The 15,210-nt window shown below is 35.9% G+C and overlaps 1 protein-coding gene and 1 long non-coding RNA gene across 10 annotated transcripts in view; both read left to right on the plus strand.

Moving 5' to 3' along the window:
* The window catches only part of b4galnt4b (beta-1,4-N-acetyl-galactosaminyltransferase 4b), a 205,774-nt gene that overhangs the window by 164,401 nt on the left and 26,163 nt on the right, over positions 1 to 15,210 (plus strand). For all 6 annotated transcript variants that reach the window (XM_087261772.1, XM_087261775.1, XM_087261773.1 and 3 more), the window contains one exon: positions 8,494 to 8,560. In XM_087261772.1, coding sequence (XP_087117898.1) covers positions 8,494 to 8,560 — 67 coding nt within the window. The remainder of the gene's footprint in view (positions 1 to 8,493; positions 8,561 to 15,210) is intronic.
* On the plus strand, positions 1,930 to 5,468 carry LOC137496212 (uncharacterized). 4 transcript variants are annotated; one of them, XR_015496210.1, is made up of 7 exons: positions 1,930 to 1,974; positions 3,568 to 3,625; positions 3,715 to 3,808; positions 3,935 to 4,092; positions 4,187 to 4,282; positions 4,457 to 4,586; positions 5,323 to 5,468. It is a non-coding gene; the product is annotated as an uncharacterized LOC137496212 (long non-coding RNA). The 4 variants fall into 4 exon arrangements; XR_015496211.1 differs by having other exon boundaries at positions 4,457 to 4,574; XR_015496212.1 differs by lacking the exon at positions 5,323 to 5,468 and adding an exon at positions 2,536 to 2,608 and having other exon boundaries at positions 4,457 to 4,758.

Consider the following 15,210-nt stretch of genomic DNA (forward strand, 5'->3'; position numbering starts at 1 on the left):
TCATAGTAACTGGAACAGTGTAGTTCAGTTTTTAGTGTTTAAGTTCAGTTCAGTTCAGTTTAGCTCAGTTCAGTGTGATTTAAAACCATTACTGAGAGTTCAAACACTGAAAAGCAAATTCATCGATGCATAGCTCTACCAATCCAATTTAGATAAACAGGAGCTAGATTATTTAGAGCTTTATTGGTGAGAAATAATATTTTAAATTCAATATGAAACTTAACAGGCAGTGTAAGGAGGATAAAATTGGGGTGATATGACCATATTTTCTAGACCTGGTAAGAACTCTGGCTGCTGCATTTTGTACTAATTGAAGTTTGTTAATAGAGGATGCTGGGCAGCCAGCAAATAGAGCATTACAGTAATCCAGCCTCGAAGTCATAAAAGCATGGACTAGCTTTTCTGCATCAGAGATGGATAGCATATTTCGTAATTTAGCGATATTTCTCAGATGAAAGAAGGCAGTTTTTGTGACATGGGATATATGGTTTTCAAAAGTTAGATTGCTTTCTAATATGACACCCACATCTTTTATAGTAGAGCGAACGCTACCTTTGTATCCCTCTATTTGTAGATTGAGTTGCGAGATCTGCTGTGTGCAAGATTTAGGCCCAATAAGTAATAATTCTGTTTTGTCGGAGTATAAGAGAAGAAAATTGTTGGTCATCCAGTCTTTTAATGTCTTTGATACACTCAGTTAGTTTAGACAGTTCAGATGTCTCGTCAGGTTTAGTTGAAATATATAATTGAGTATCATCTGCATAGCAGTGAAAGCTGATCCCATGTCTTCTAATAATGTCTCCCAGTGGTTGCATGTAAATTGTAAACAGCAAAAGGCCTAAAACTGATCCTTGAGGCGCCCCATACTTTACTGGGCTGACTTGTGAAGGCTGTCCATTAATATTCAAAAACTAGTAACGGTCAGTTAAGTACGACTTAAACCATTGTAGAGCCTGTCCCTGGACACCTGTAGACTTTAAGCGATTTATGAGGATATTGTGGTCAATGGTATCAAATGCCGCACTAAGATCGAGTAAAACTAATTGCGAGATGCACCCTTGGTCAGCAGCTAAGAGTAAATCATTGGTTATTTTCACTAATGCGGTTTCTGTACTGTGATGAGCCCTGAAACCTGAGCCCTATAGAGCTCTATAGAGCCAGTTCTGTGTGGTTTTCGAATCCGATTGGCTGATAGCCATGCAATATTCTGTAATATCAGAACTCGTACTTCTGTTTATTTCTAAGGAGTCTCCTGTTTTTGTTACTGCATAGTAGTTCAGTAAACAGAAAGAAAGAAGAAATGCCCATATGTGTTTAGCATTTTTACTCATCTTAAACACAAGAGTAATTTTTACTCATCTTAAACACAATAGTAATTTGGTAGTGTTTACATTGCTTTGGCTTTTTCGGGGTTAATTATTGTGATATCCTGATTGCAACAGAGAAATACTGGGAAATCTCTGTAGACTGATGGCATTTCATGCTGTTCAGCCTTATAATCGTAAAAATGTGAGCAAAATTACCTGTTTTCATCACTTTAGACATTACGCTAGAGCAGGGCTATTCAATTAGTTTGTCATGGGGGCCGGTTCATGAAAAGCATCCCAAAGGAAGGGCAGGAGAGATATGACTTGCTATATGAGTGATGACACAACTACACTGTAAACCCTAATGCTGTAACTAATTAATTGAGTTGAGTTCTATTAACTTAAATCATTAAAATTCGTTTATCTTAATTAACCTTGATGAGTATTTAGAACTTTTTCTTATTTTTGAGTTTGTAAAAATTTAATCTTTCAAGTAAGGTGAACAATTCTGCTGGGTTTAATCTATACAAAATGTCTCTTTAAAGTTTCATTAACTCAAATTCTGTCAGCCTAGTGATTTTGCGTCTGACGTCATCCAGGTTCACGTACGTGCTCATGCTTCATTCGTTTTTTTCAAGATGGCGGATCGGCCTCGCTTCACACTACAGTAAGTAAAATATTTACAAATCCAAGAAATATTAAATGTATGTTTTAATTAATATAATCACAGTAACAGTTCAATGTAATGTAGAGTTAATCAGGGTGCGTTTACATGTCGTACATTACAGAAAACATGTTTAGCCTCACTTGTTGCTAACTAACGTTAACATTACTGTTTAAAAAGTTAGAATCAGTGCAATGTTAGCGTTAGTTGTAATGTGTTAACTCTGAATTTTAACAGAGTGTGATAAAGACAAAAATATTTAAAATCGGCAGATTACATTTTTCAAAAAAATTTAAATCTTGGCGCGAGTATGCCTTTTCTCAGCCTGTGCTGAAGTTGTCATGGAGACGTGCGCTCTCACAACCGCATGTCATGGCGCTGCGCTGAACTCCATCCAGTGTGTGAATGTGGTATCATCTTCGCGATCTGTAGGCACTTCGGAAACGAAAGGCGCAAGAAACGTAACGTTAATCATAACTCAAATGATCTCCGCCTAAACACTTAACGGTATTTTCTGATGACGCGCAAAAACGTAGTCTCAAAACTTAACTCTGTCACACTCAGCTTGTTGCTTGCTGATCCATGTATGAGGATAGCCTGACGGAGAACATTTAAGCTGCGCTCCTCACTTGAGCAGGTACAGAGCAGAGCTTCATTTTACACTACCACATTGAGGTAAAGTTGGTTTTTTATTCATACATTCATTTAGTAACAACTTGTGACTCGCTCCATAAATTGTTTACCATGGTTCTTTGTCTATTCGTTCTGAAATCACATGCAAGTATGACATGAAAACAACATTACACTAAATGCACTATTTTTTTTTGACTGAACAATGTTGTACTTTGAAAGTCATTGGCTGCTAATATGATTTCACCATTAAGAATATGCAAAAATTACCTTTCTGAAATTATATTATTAAGGAGAAAGTCTGAATGTGTAAATATAAAACTAACTTTACCTCAATCACCAGCACTGATCAACACTTAATATTTCCTCGCGCTTAAGACGACATCTCTGCATATCAATGATTACCTGATTAATGCGATCAGTTAAATGAGTTTAAATGTCATTTAGGTCAAATGTATTTTAAAGGTATGATAAAAGTTTTTTTTTTTTTTTTCAATCTATTTTTAAAATGTCTACTCTGGAGAGAATATAAACAGCCTAAAAAACAAAGTATGCATATCTATAACACATTAATACAAAATTATGTTATTAAATAAAATAATAACAAAACAAAATATTCAAGACATGGTAAAGAAGACAGTTTTCTGATGTGCAAATTTTGTAGCTTAAAATATATTTATATCTTAAAAATATAAATATTTTAGTCTATATATTTTTACATCATTAGACAATAAGGTAAGTTTTGTTATTTCTAGTTTTTAAAATCAGGCCTTAAATTTCTTTGTCGTCCTATTCAGTTTTAGAAATTTCAATACTGTTTAAATTAAATCTGTGTTCATCGAATTAAAGCAACTAACATGATAATCAGCTCTATTGCTAACCGTTTTGGAGGTTAACGTTAGACATCAGGCAATTGTACTACTTCCACTCTCAGCTAAATGACACTGTGACTTTGTGTACATACAGAATTGAAGGTCGGGTGTTGCTGACTACAGATAGGTTCTTAAATGGAGGCATGTGAAAGGTGGGTAAAATATTTATTTTGTACTACTATGCCTGGCATATCCAGATAAAATAAATATTACAGTGTATTTATCAATGATACTTTTGCAGCAAGGAAAGTGAAACTTCAGCTAGACCTTGAGTTCAGTTTACAACATGAAGATCCTGCTTTCAACATCTGATCAACACCTGATTTTCATCTGAGGTAAAAAATAGACAAGTAAATGAAACATAATAATAATAATATTAATACATTTTTTCTAGAATTGTATATTTTGTGGTGTGGGTTTGTTTAATGAAATTCTCTCTTGTTTCTTTTTGCTGTTTGCAGAGTACCAACATGTTACAAATGAGAATTTTCCCCACAAATTCTTTGCAAAACTGGACCACCACCTATTTCATTTGATGACAATTTTAAGGCAAACAACATCCAAAACTGGCAAGACAGCAGATACCCTGGCTAATCTTTTAAAGGTTTATGATGAGCAGGTATGTTTGGGTCACGTGTTAAAGTATACATTAAAATATAATTTGAATTATTATTATTTTTTTAATTTTTAAAAAATTGATTCTTGATTTCCAGGAACTGAATGATGTCAGTTCATGACGGACTACTGTTATCAGAGGTCTTTTGGTCTTGCTGCGTGAGCGTGACTTAAGATTCTTTAGGAACACCCTGGTAAGACTTCATTCATTCTTTTCACAATTAGGCATGTTTAATGAAAAGATGAAAGTTTTGAAAACTTTTACTTAATAACATATTTGTAATCAAGAATAGTTGATGAATCATATAATATTGGCTCAGTCATTGTGATACTGTCCTTACATTAATATCCTTGAATTATATTTTTAGATTGATAATCCTGCTGACTGAAGATGCTTTATTGGCCCTGCATTCACTGAGGGTCTCTGTTGTCCTGAAGAATGAATTGGACACCACCCACAGCACACTTCCAGACCTTTCTTGTCTTGTATGGATTAATGTATGCTCTTCACATAATATATAGTAAAGGACTTTGAACTTGTGCAAAAAGTTTTGCTTGGCATGGATGATGGAAAATAAAAAGTCTCGTAGCATGGAAACCTTAAAGAATGAGTTGATGTAGAGCTTTTTTTTTTTTTTTAACTTAATAAAGACTGTCTCTGGGGTAGTAACTTCAAAACATTTATTTACCTTTAATTGGTAAGTATGCATTTTATTATATATAGGGATAGTTTGTCCAAATGTAAAATTCTGTCATTTACTAACTCTTCACTTGTCCCAAACCTGCTTGAATTTCTTGCTTCTGTTGAAGACAAAAGTTAAGTAAAGCTGACAACCTGTAACCACTGACTTTCTAATAGGAAAACAAATACTGTGGAAATCGGTGGTTACAGGTCTCAGCTTTTTTTTTTTTTTTTCAACAGAAGAAAGAAACTCAAACAGGTTTGGAATAAGTAAATGACAGAATCATAGTTCAACCAAGACTGAATATATATATATATATATATATATATATATATATATATATATATATATATATATTGTAACGAGCGCACACATGCCACGTCGCCCTGGTCGCTAATTCAACCCAGCTGGACCATCATCAACACAGGATCGTTCACAGCTGGACGTCATCAAGTGGAGAGGCATATAAACCAAGCCCACGCAAGGAGAAGATGAGCTTCATTCACCCAATGACTCCATGCGCTAACGCTTGTCTCTCTGTCTCTCCACAGCAGACTCCAGCTCGTGACGATCCCACATCCGACTACTCACTGTCCTTCACTTACTTCCCAGAGCACCTCACCTTGAAGAAGAGCACCGTTTACACCCCATTCACGTTGTAAATAAAGCACCCTCCGGGGACTTGTCTGTAAACTTATCCAACTGTGTCGCTGTTTTCCCTCTGCCTCGCTACAATACACATATACATATATATATATATATATATATATATATATATATATATATATATATATATATATATATATATATATATATATATATAATCTGCTCTCCGTTAAACAGAAATTGGGGGGAAAATAAATGGGGGCGAATAATTCTGACTTCAACGATATATATATATATATATATATATATATATATACAGTTTCTGTGTAGTTTACACTAAACGAGTCACTTCACAGAATGTGCACTTATTATTTTTTTTAACGAATGCCTTAAGAGTAAGTTTTACACTTATTAATGTATTATTAAATTTTATCAAACTTATAGTTGTTTTTTCTTGAGGCTCTTATGTCTGATATCATATTTACATTGTGGGTAATTTTTTATTAATTTCAGAATAGTGTTCATTTTCAATCTCTTTATGTCTAATAGTTTTTATCGTTTTAAGACATTTGTAATTGCATAGGAGACAAATTTGAAAGTACTGTTGGACATTTTTTCTTTAACAATAAATGTCTAAAATGGTATTGTCTGTGTGTTTTAAATTACAGATTTATTTTGACAGATTTATGGGGTTTAAAGATTAAAATAATGGCTAATTTTATTTGTGAAACTGACGATGGAGAAGTTAATTTTAAAAAATGCTATCAAAATGTATGAGCTGGGTGACTAAGAATGTAAAGGTGAGATAAATAATTAAAAATAAGTTAATTGCTATTAAAATGTATGAGCTGGGTGATTTAAGTATTTAAAGTTGAAAGAAATTAAAGCAATTAAGTTAATTGGTATTAAAATGTATGAGCTGGGTGACTAAGTATTTAAAGTTTGGAAAAATTAAAACAATTAAGTTAATTGCAATTAAAACGTATAAGCTGAGTAACTTGGGTATTTTAAGTTAGGTGAAGTGTCTTGCATGAGTACAACAAACTCAAAACTTAATGTTTCTGTTTACTTAAAATAGATAATTTCATAACTTAAAAAATTTGACGTAACTGATTACCTCAAATTTTTTGAGTTTTGTCAACTTATTCGGAATTACAGTGTACATATAAAAGCCCATATGCTGTATTTTTGCTCCTTAAGACACCCACATTGGCTTTTTCTACATTAAAATGTTAATATATTGTATTTTGAAACTACATAAAATCAGTGCATTGTAGACTTTTTATTTTATTTATTTTTTTTTACAAACGTTCAAATGTTTGTAAATTTCAGAGCACAACAAAAGCAGTGCATTGCTGAAGTAGGCTTCTGCTACATTCAGACTCATTCATATGTTATGTTTTGAACTACATAACAATTATACATGCAACAATTAAAAATTTTGGTTGTACGATTATATAGTCTGAAGAATAATCATGGTTATCACGTCTAATGTAAATTCAAGCTTTATGTTAGGTAAGTAGCTATTTAGATTAACTGTTGTTGCCATCTGCGTTCATGCATACATAATCATTCTAATAATAATTCGTCTAACATACCTTTTGTTTACATTGCACTAAAAGGCACGCACAACTCTCACCGTGAGATCAGATATTTTCTTCTGCGTCCGCCCGGAAAGGCGTAAATGCGTTGCTCTGCTTCATATTGTCATATATTCTTACATTAGAAATAACAAACTTGCAAGCGAAAAGACGTGATATGGAAACGGCCGCTGCTATAGTTAATCCGGTAAGCGTGCATATTAGCCTCAGAGTACAAGCTTGGAACTTTAAACCAGTGCACAGTTGGCAACTTGGCACAACTTTGCTAAATTGCAGCAGTTTTGTTTCGTTCCATGCGTCAGAAATGCGACTTAGAGAAGACTTTACAATTAATTAACTGTGTAACTTAAATTAGCAAATTGTTGCATCCTTATTGACGAGATCAGTGCATAGTACAAAAGATCTTTTCTACAAACATGTCCAAAATGTGTTCAGCTGCCTGCGCCACTGGCTTAATATCAGGTGACTCGCTCTCTGCGCAGCCTATGCAGCTCATGCTGTATTGAACAGATGCACGTCACTTCATAACAATAGCGGCCATTTTTCGACTGAACTAAATTTATTTATTTGTTTGGAGGGCCGGAACAAATTGCCTCGGGGGCCAGGTTTGGCCCGCGGGCCGCCTATTGAATAGCCCTGCGCTAGAGAATCATTCAAACACTAGCTCTAAAGTGATGCTTGTGAACTAGTAACGGATTCTGCTGTTCTGACCTCAGCTGCAGATATTAATAAATGGCGGAAGAAAGTAGCTCCTCATACAGAAGGATTTTTAGACTCCCTGTGTTTAATTTTTTTATTTATATACACGATAATGCCGTACAACTGTTGTATAAATGTAATATCACACTCATAGCAGTGCAATATGGATGTATATTGTCACTGGTGGGACACTAATGCCAATGCAGGTCTCCCAAAAGGGGCAATATACACTCACATTGCACTACTACTCACATGATACAGCTCATATATATATATAGACTCATAAATATATATATATATAGACTGTGCTCATATATATATAGACTGTGTTATAATCTTCTAAGCGTAAGGGCTTATTATGCAGTTCTGTCGCCATCTTGTGGATAGAAAATGTCAACCGTCTGGTCTACTCTGTGGCAGCCTAATGGCCGCCGATGAGCTCTCTCAGAAATTGTAAATATTTTAAAGTAGGCACTATTCTTACAAATAAACTGCATAGTTGCAATCTAAACAACTACATTCTCGACTAAAAAAAGCCTCAAAACTACATTATGTTGTAATATTTGTCAAACTGTTGTGTCTCTCAGCTTGTTGCTTACTTTGTGGGTGGAGTAATGCACAGAGGTGAAGGGTGAAGAGGCCTTTGTGTGTTGTTACTGGCAAAATATCAGATTCAAGAACCAGTGTGTGTGTGTGTGTGTGTGTGTGTGTGTGTGTGTGTGTGTGTGTGTGTGTGTATTATATATATATAATTTACTGCTCCAGTAAATTGCTCTTGCAGTAATTCCCTTCTTAAGTCTTTCTCTTGTCTTGCAGTGGAGGCCTTTCCTTCCCGGACAGAAGTTTGATGTCATTGACTCAGCTTACATCTCCTTGTACACAGGTAAATTCTTCTTCCTTCGTGAGATTTAAGTTTTTTTACTCATAAATAAAACACGCTTTTCAGAGAAGATAAAACAGAAAACAGCAGTAAACTCTCAAGAGCAATGTTCACAAACTGTGCCTGTTGCAGTCATATCTGAACACTGCAGTTAGCGCTCACTCACATCCTCTAAACATCACAGCCTCTGCTGTCTGCGTGGAAACTCTCATTGTCCTTACATTTGAATGTAGGCAGCGGCAACTATGTAATCGGCAGAAAACACTCGCCTCCTGTGTGCGCGATGACAGTGAGTATGTACGCCGTGCTCCTTTGCATATCGCCTTATCAAGCATTACACATGTTGACACGTTCCCCTTCAAATTACTGCCGTTCATCAAGGGAAACGACTTTAATTTACACATGCTTTTAAGGGGAAGCAGAGACACTGAGTGCAGCGGGGGAGAGGAGAAAAGACAGAAAGACAATCCCCATGGCCCTCCTTTGCTTCGTTTACATAATTATTTGAGACGAAAGCAATTTTTCGATTAAATCCTCACTGTACTTAACAAGCTGAGGGAGAGGGGGATGTGCATTAACTCTCAGCACCGCCGTCCCACACAGCTCACCGGAGACTCCATAGTGTCCCAATCATTAATCACGCAGGCCACTCCCTCAAGGCGGACCACACACACATAGACAGAGACACGACACACTCTTGTCTGTCGGGTTTTCATGTTTTATAGGGTCTTCCCATAGACATAATTATTTTTGAATACTTTAAAGGCATTTTCTGTCCCTAAACGCAGCCCTCACGAGAAGCAATTTGCAGTTTTATATTGTCAAAATACTTTATAGGCTTCTGTTTGTATCTTCTTGTTGTTGTTGCCATTACTTGATGAAGCTTTTATCATATTATATGGCATTATCACAATATTGACCTGTAAGTCCCTCACAGTTGTTTTCCATTCCTTTAGATGACTTTTTTTTTAATGATCAGTCCAGGAGGTGGCGCTGATCGACAGCAGGATTAGTTCAAAGACGTTAAAAGCAAATAAAATAGATTAAAACTATTGTTGCAAATCTGTCTAAATGTGACTGTTTATATGCATCAGCTGCAGACAAGACATTCTTAGCATTCTCCTTTCACATACACGCAAAGCATTATGGGTAATGTTGCGTTCTAAGAAAAAGGTTTATATATGTCTAATTACTTACGAGCTGTTTTCCTCATTGGGGCCAAAATAACATTCCCAGAAGATCAGAATCTACTGGTGTGACTATAATTCAGGGGACATTTGGTTCCATAATGTAGTAAATACTAGGACCACAGACACATACACACACACACACAGACACACACACACACACACACACACACACACACACACACGTTTGTTTGTTTTTTTTGAAAAGTGGGTACATTACATAGGTTTCCATTCATTTTATACTGTTCAAATCGTATATTGTATTGCCCTCACCCCACCCTACCCCTGAACCCAACCATCACAGGAGACTGTGTGCAGCTTTACACTCTGATTAAATTCATCCTGTGGAATTTATAAGCTTTTTGAGAAATGAGGACGTCAACAATATGTCCTCATATTTCCTCATTTTTTACCCCCCTTTTGTACCTGTTTTATACACATGTCATTGTACAGATTTGTGTCCTGATATGTCACAAACACACACACACACACACACACACACACACACACACACACACACACACACACACACACACACACACACACACACACAGTATCTTTTTCTCTCTCTCTCTCTCCTGTTGGGTCTTCAGGGAGATGTATATTGAGTGAGATCTCCTTGGAGGTTTGGCTTTGACTGTCTTTCTGCTGTGTTAAACAGATACCGTGTATGGCGAGCTGTCAATGATCTCTGTTGCTGACACCCACTTAATTGATGTTTAATATGTTTTAAAAATATATTTTGTAACTATCATCATTCATTTATTCTTTCATTGATTTTCTTTTCAGCTTAGTCCCTTTGTTAATCTGGGGTCGCCACAGTGGAATGAACCGCCAATTTATCCAGCATATGTTTTACCCAGCGGATGCACTTCCAGCTGCAACCCAGTATTAGGAAAAATCCATACATTCTTATTCACACACATACACTACGGCCAATTTAGCTTATTCAATTCACCTAAAGCACATGTCTCTGGACTGTGGAGAAAACCCCTGATTAATAAAGGGACTAAGCCGAAAATAAATTGAATGAATGAATGTTAGTTATTGGATTTACTAACATGAACATGACTAATGTGGATACGCACATTGGGATATCGATGCCAAAATGATAAATTGCGCAGCCCTACTGCAGATGTAAAGTGTAAATGATAATGTATTTAATATAATGAACAATACATTTATTACAGTATTTAGTCATCTTTGTTCAAATTAGTTAAAAATAAAGTTAGCAAGCTTGAATTTGGATGTTAATAATGCATTCGTAAATGTTCAAGTATTATTTCTTATTAGTTCAGGTTGGTAAATACATTTATATCAAATAAACGATTGAAACTTTGTTGTAAAGTGTGACCACTAATATTATGGTTGCTGTTGTTGTTGTTTTCTTTGCTTTCAAACATTAATGTCACAGCCTCATCCAGCTCATCCCTAATGTCAGCTCTCATCCGACACACTCACCAGAATACTGAAATAGACTTTATTTCCCATAATCATCACTGGCATAAATTAATTAATTTAATGCTTAATTACACATACCATATCCTCATCTAGCCATCATCAGTAGCACTATAAAATGCACACTCATTCCCGTTCATAGATGGTCTGAATTTTGTGAGATTTTCAATCTTGAAATCTATTGACTTTCTGTCAGAGTCACGTGACAGTCTGTGTCTCCACTGATGTTCATACAAAAAGGTCTTCTGTCCTCTAATGAATGGTCAGTGGTTACCAGTTTATATTATTCATTTTTGTGTTCCACGGCAAAAAAGAAAAAAAAAGAAAAGAAAAGAAACTCAAACAGGTTTGACAAAAGATGGCAGAGTAAATATGACAGAGTTTTCAGTTTTGGGTGAACCATCACTGTAAAATACTGGGTTCCACACAGTTCATTCATGTTGCCCCAACACAAATTGATTAAGTTAACTGAACACTTTTAAAAAATGTATGAGGATTGAAGACAACTTGTCCCAATAAAATATCATGAATTGTGTTGTTCCAGCTCATTTTAAATAAGTAGAACAAACAAAAATATTTTTGAGTCATCACTTCAAGAAAACAATTTTCATTTTTGGGTTAACTACCCCCTTAAAGTGTCACAAAACAGCAAAGCACATTTTTTGAGATGTTGACAGTCATATATGTGTCCCACACTGCTAAAAACAATATTAGGACACATATATTTTACAAAAAAAGTTCAAATTGGTTGTTTTTGCGTTGTTTGGAGCAAGTTCATTCTTCCGGTTTGAAAAAAAATTTTGAAGCTGTGTCACGGCCATGAGATCATTGTGTAAATTCCATCGTGGAGACTGGATGTCTGTACCGGCGGGTACAACGTGTGAAGTCTTTGAGTTTTAGTATCATCAGCAGTACTCTTAGTTTTTAAAGACATACCATAGTCAAATGCTTTAGTTACTACGTTTACAGTAATATCACTACATTTTCATGGACTGAAAGATCCGCTGTAAATGCTGCTCTCCGAGTGTAAAACATATACATCTTAATCAAACTATTTTTTGTAGGACTTTCACTGCATTTTGTGACAACATAGTCTATACACACATGGCTTTCTGACGCTATTCTCTGCACCTACCGAGTGCATCTAAGGTTTTTTTTTCCATACGGCATGCAGTATCAAAAATTCCATTAAAACAACACTCTTCAAGCAGTTCATACTCACATCCAATACCTTGTTTGTCACAGGGGCATGCATGAAATGTTCCAGAATGAAAGTGAAAGTGCCAAACTGCAGTTAAAATCGACGAATTAAAAATGAAACACCCAAAATTAGATGAAACTCCAGAGGAAATGCAGATAGCGTGGTGACGCAATGACATTAATTATGTGCTATAACATGCAAAACGGGATCATGAAAGGAACAAAAGCAACTCATGGAATCATCTTAATCATATTATTGTCTAATTCAGATTAATGCAGATAAGGCCATTACTGATGTTCATGTAAACAAAGTCACTGTGAATCTCTGCCTCTGTGCCCTTCGCTCTTTCACCACTTAACACTCCCACTGCTCCCAAACAAAACTGGACTCACCCACTTTTCTGACTTTTTTCAAACTAGAGGTGTGAAAACACTCTGCAGGGACAGGGGAGTTTTCATGGTTCTTAAAGTATAACAATAAATAAATAAAAAAAATCTCTGGATTATTATAGTCTTTGTTACTTGATTGATTGATTGATTGATATATTGATTAATTCATTGATTGATTAATTCAATCATTCATTCATGAATGAATGAAAGGCTGAAAACAAATATATCAAGTACTCATTTATTTTTTATTTTATATTTAGCCACACCATGTTGGTGTTTTTTAACATCTAATTTTTACGAGGTGGGTTGTTAGCCCATTGCTCAACCCACAATCTGAAGGACCAGGACATATACACATACACTACGGTCAATTTAGCTTACCCAGTTCACCTATAGTGCTTGTCTTTGGATTGTGGGGGAAACTGGAGCACCCAAAGGAAACACACGCGAATATCATGTACTAATTATTATAAATATGTCTTGAATGTCAAATCATCACATGTGATGATTTCTGAATGATCATGAGACACTGAATACTGAAGTAATGGTTGCTTTGAATTCAGCTTTATCATCACTGGAATAAATTAAAAAGAGGTTTTAATTTGTATTAAAAATAGAAAATAATTACATCAAACAGCAATAGCCTTTCACAACATTTCAAAATTGGATTGTTTCATCAAATCAATGCAGCTTTAGTGAGACTTCATTCGAAAACATCATGAGTCCAGGCGTTTACCACCAACTTATGTCCAATTAAATTTGGCTGTAATATGATTCTTAACAATCCATAAAGCCATATGACCTACAACAAAATCATCAACAGAACGAGCGAATGTGTCAGTCAAAGTCTGCTGTCTTTCAGCTTTCCGACAGCATATTCTGACCATCTTTGTTTGTTTTCTTTATCTCAGATGTTACTGTAACCACTAATACGCTCTCCTTTTATTCCCTGTGTGCTTTCGTTTGCCATTTCTGCCGTTATTGACAGACAGTCTTTGATGCTGTGTAACTTATACTTGGCCAGTAACACATTTGCAGTGGATCGATAGGACTAATTAAAGTGTGTTTTCATCGCCGGCTTGCTGAGCGGACACTGTTGTGAGCTCTCATAAGTTCAGGAGATAAAGCGTAATGAATAGTTTCGCTCACACACACACACCTGCATGCTTCAGCGCCCATACACTTATCTCCAAGGAATTGTCTTAAAGCGTAGGCAGTCTGTGAGCATGGATGCATCTCTTTAAGCCTTGGAGAAGTATCCATATGAATGAGAAATAAAAAAATTGAACCAACCAAAAATGAGGTTTCCCAGAGTGAGGTTAGATTTAGAGTTTCATCAGGGGTTTGAAGCCCATCGATGTGAATAGAGTTGAAGCGCAGCATGTTTATTAAGTGTCTATGCTGGATACAGAGTTAGTGTGAAGATTGAACGCTGCCTAAAAATGCTCTACCAAAATGGGCCATCCATAAATAAACAACTCCAATCAGAATACAGGCTGTCCAATTTTACAAAAATTGGAAATGATTGGGAGTTGAATTCAAAACACAGACTTATTGCGCATTCTTGTAGCTATTGAAATACAAATACTGGATACTTCCACCGATTGACCTGTGAGAACAGTAGTTTTCAACTTTCAAAGATATTTTTATAAGTGTTTTTTCCGGTCACACTTTAGATGAGATGAGATTAGATTAGATTCAACTTTATTGTCATTACAAATGTGCAAGTATAAGACAACGAAATGCAGTTTAGGTCTAACCAGAAGAGCAATAGCAGCAAGTGCAGGGTATAAGTTATAAAGTGCAGTTATAGTAAAACTATGGTGATATTCACAGATGGATGTACTATCAACGTTATATATTAGCCAAGAACAGAAATTTACAATAGATGAATATGTACCGGTGGCTATTAATTATAAGAGGTATGCCGATAGATATGAACATAATTACAAATGTATATGCACAGTGGGTGTGTACATAATTACAAATGAAGCGCCTGTTTGAAGGCGGGATAGAAAACAGTCTGTGAGCAGGGTGAGAGGAGTCCTTTAGAATACTGTGTGCTCGGCGCAGACAGTGTTTCGTCTGGATGTCCTCAATGGCTGAAAGTGTGGTTCCTGTAATGCCTTGGACAGTTTTTACCACCCGCTGCAGTGCCTTACACTTAGCAACAGAGCAAGCTTCCATACCAGACTGTGATGCAGTTGGTCGGGATGCTTTCTATTGTGCAGTGATAGTAGTTCACCAAGACGGTTGATGACAGCTGGTTCTTCATAAGTTGCCTTAAATAGGAGCTTGTGAGCTTTCTTGACCAGGCTGGAGGTGTTGGTGGTCCAAGAAAGATCCCCAGGAACTTGAAGGATGAGAGAGGCTCAAAGGCCATCCCATTAATGAGGATGGGATCATGTGAGCCTGTTT

This window comes from Danio rerio, chromosome 7 (assembly GCF_052040795.2).
Source record: "Danio rerio strain M-AB ecotype USA chromosome 7, GRCz13ab, whole genome shotgun sequence".
Classification (NCBI taxonomy): Eukaryota; Metazoa; Chordata; class Actinopteri; order Cypriniformes; family Danionidae; genus Danio; species Danio rerio.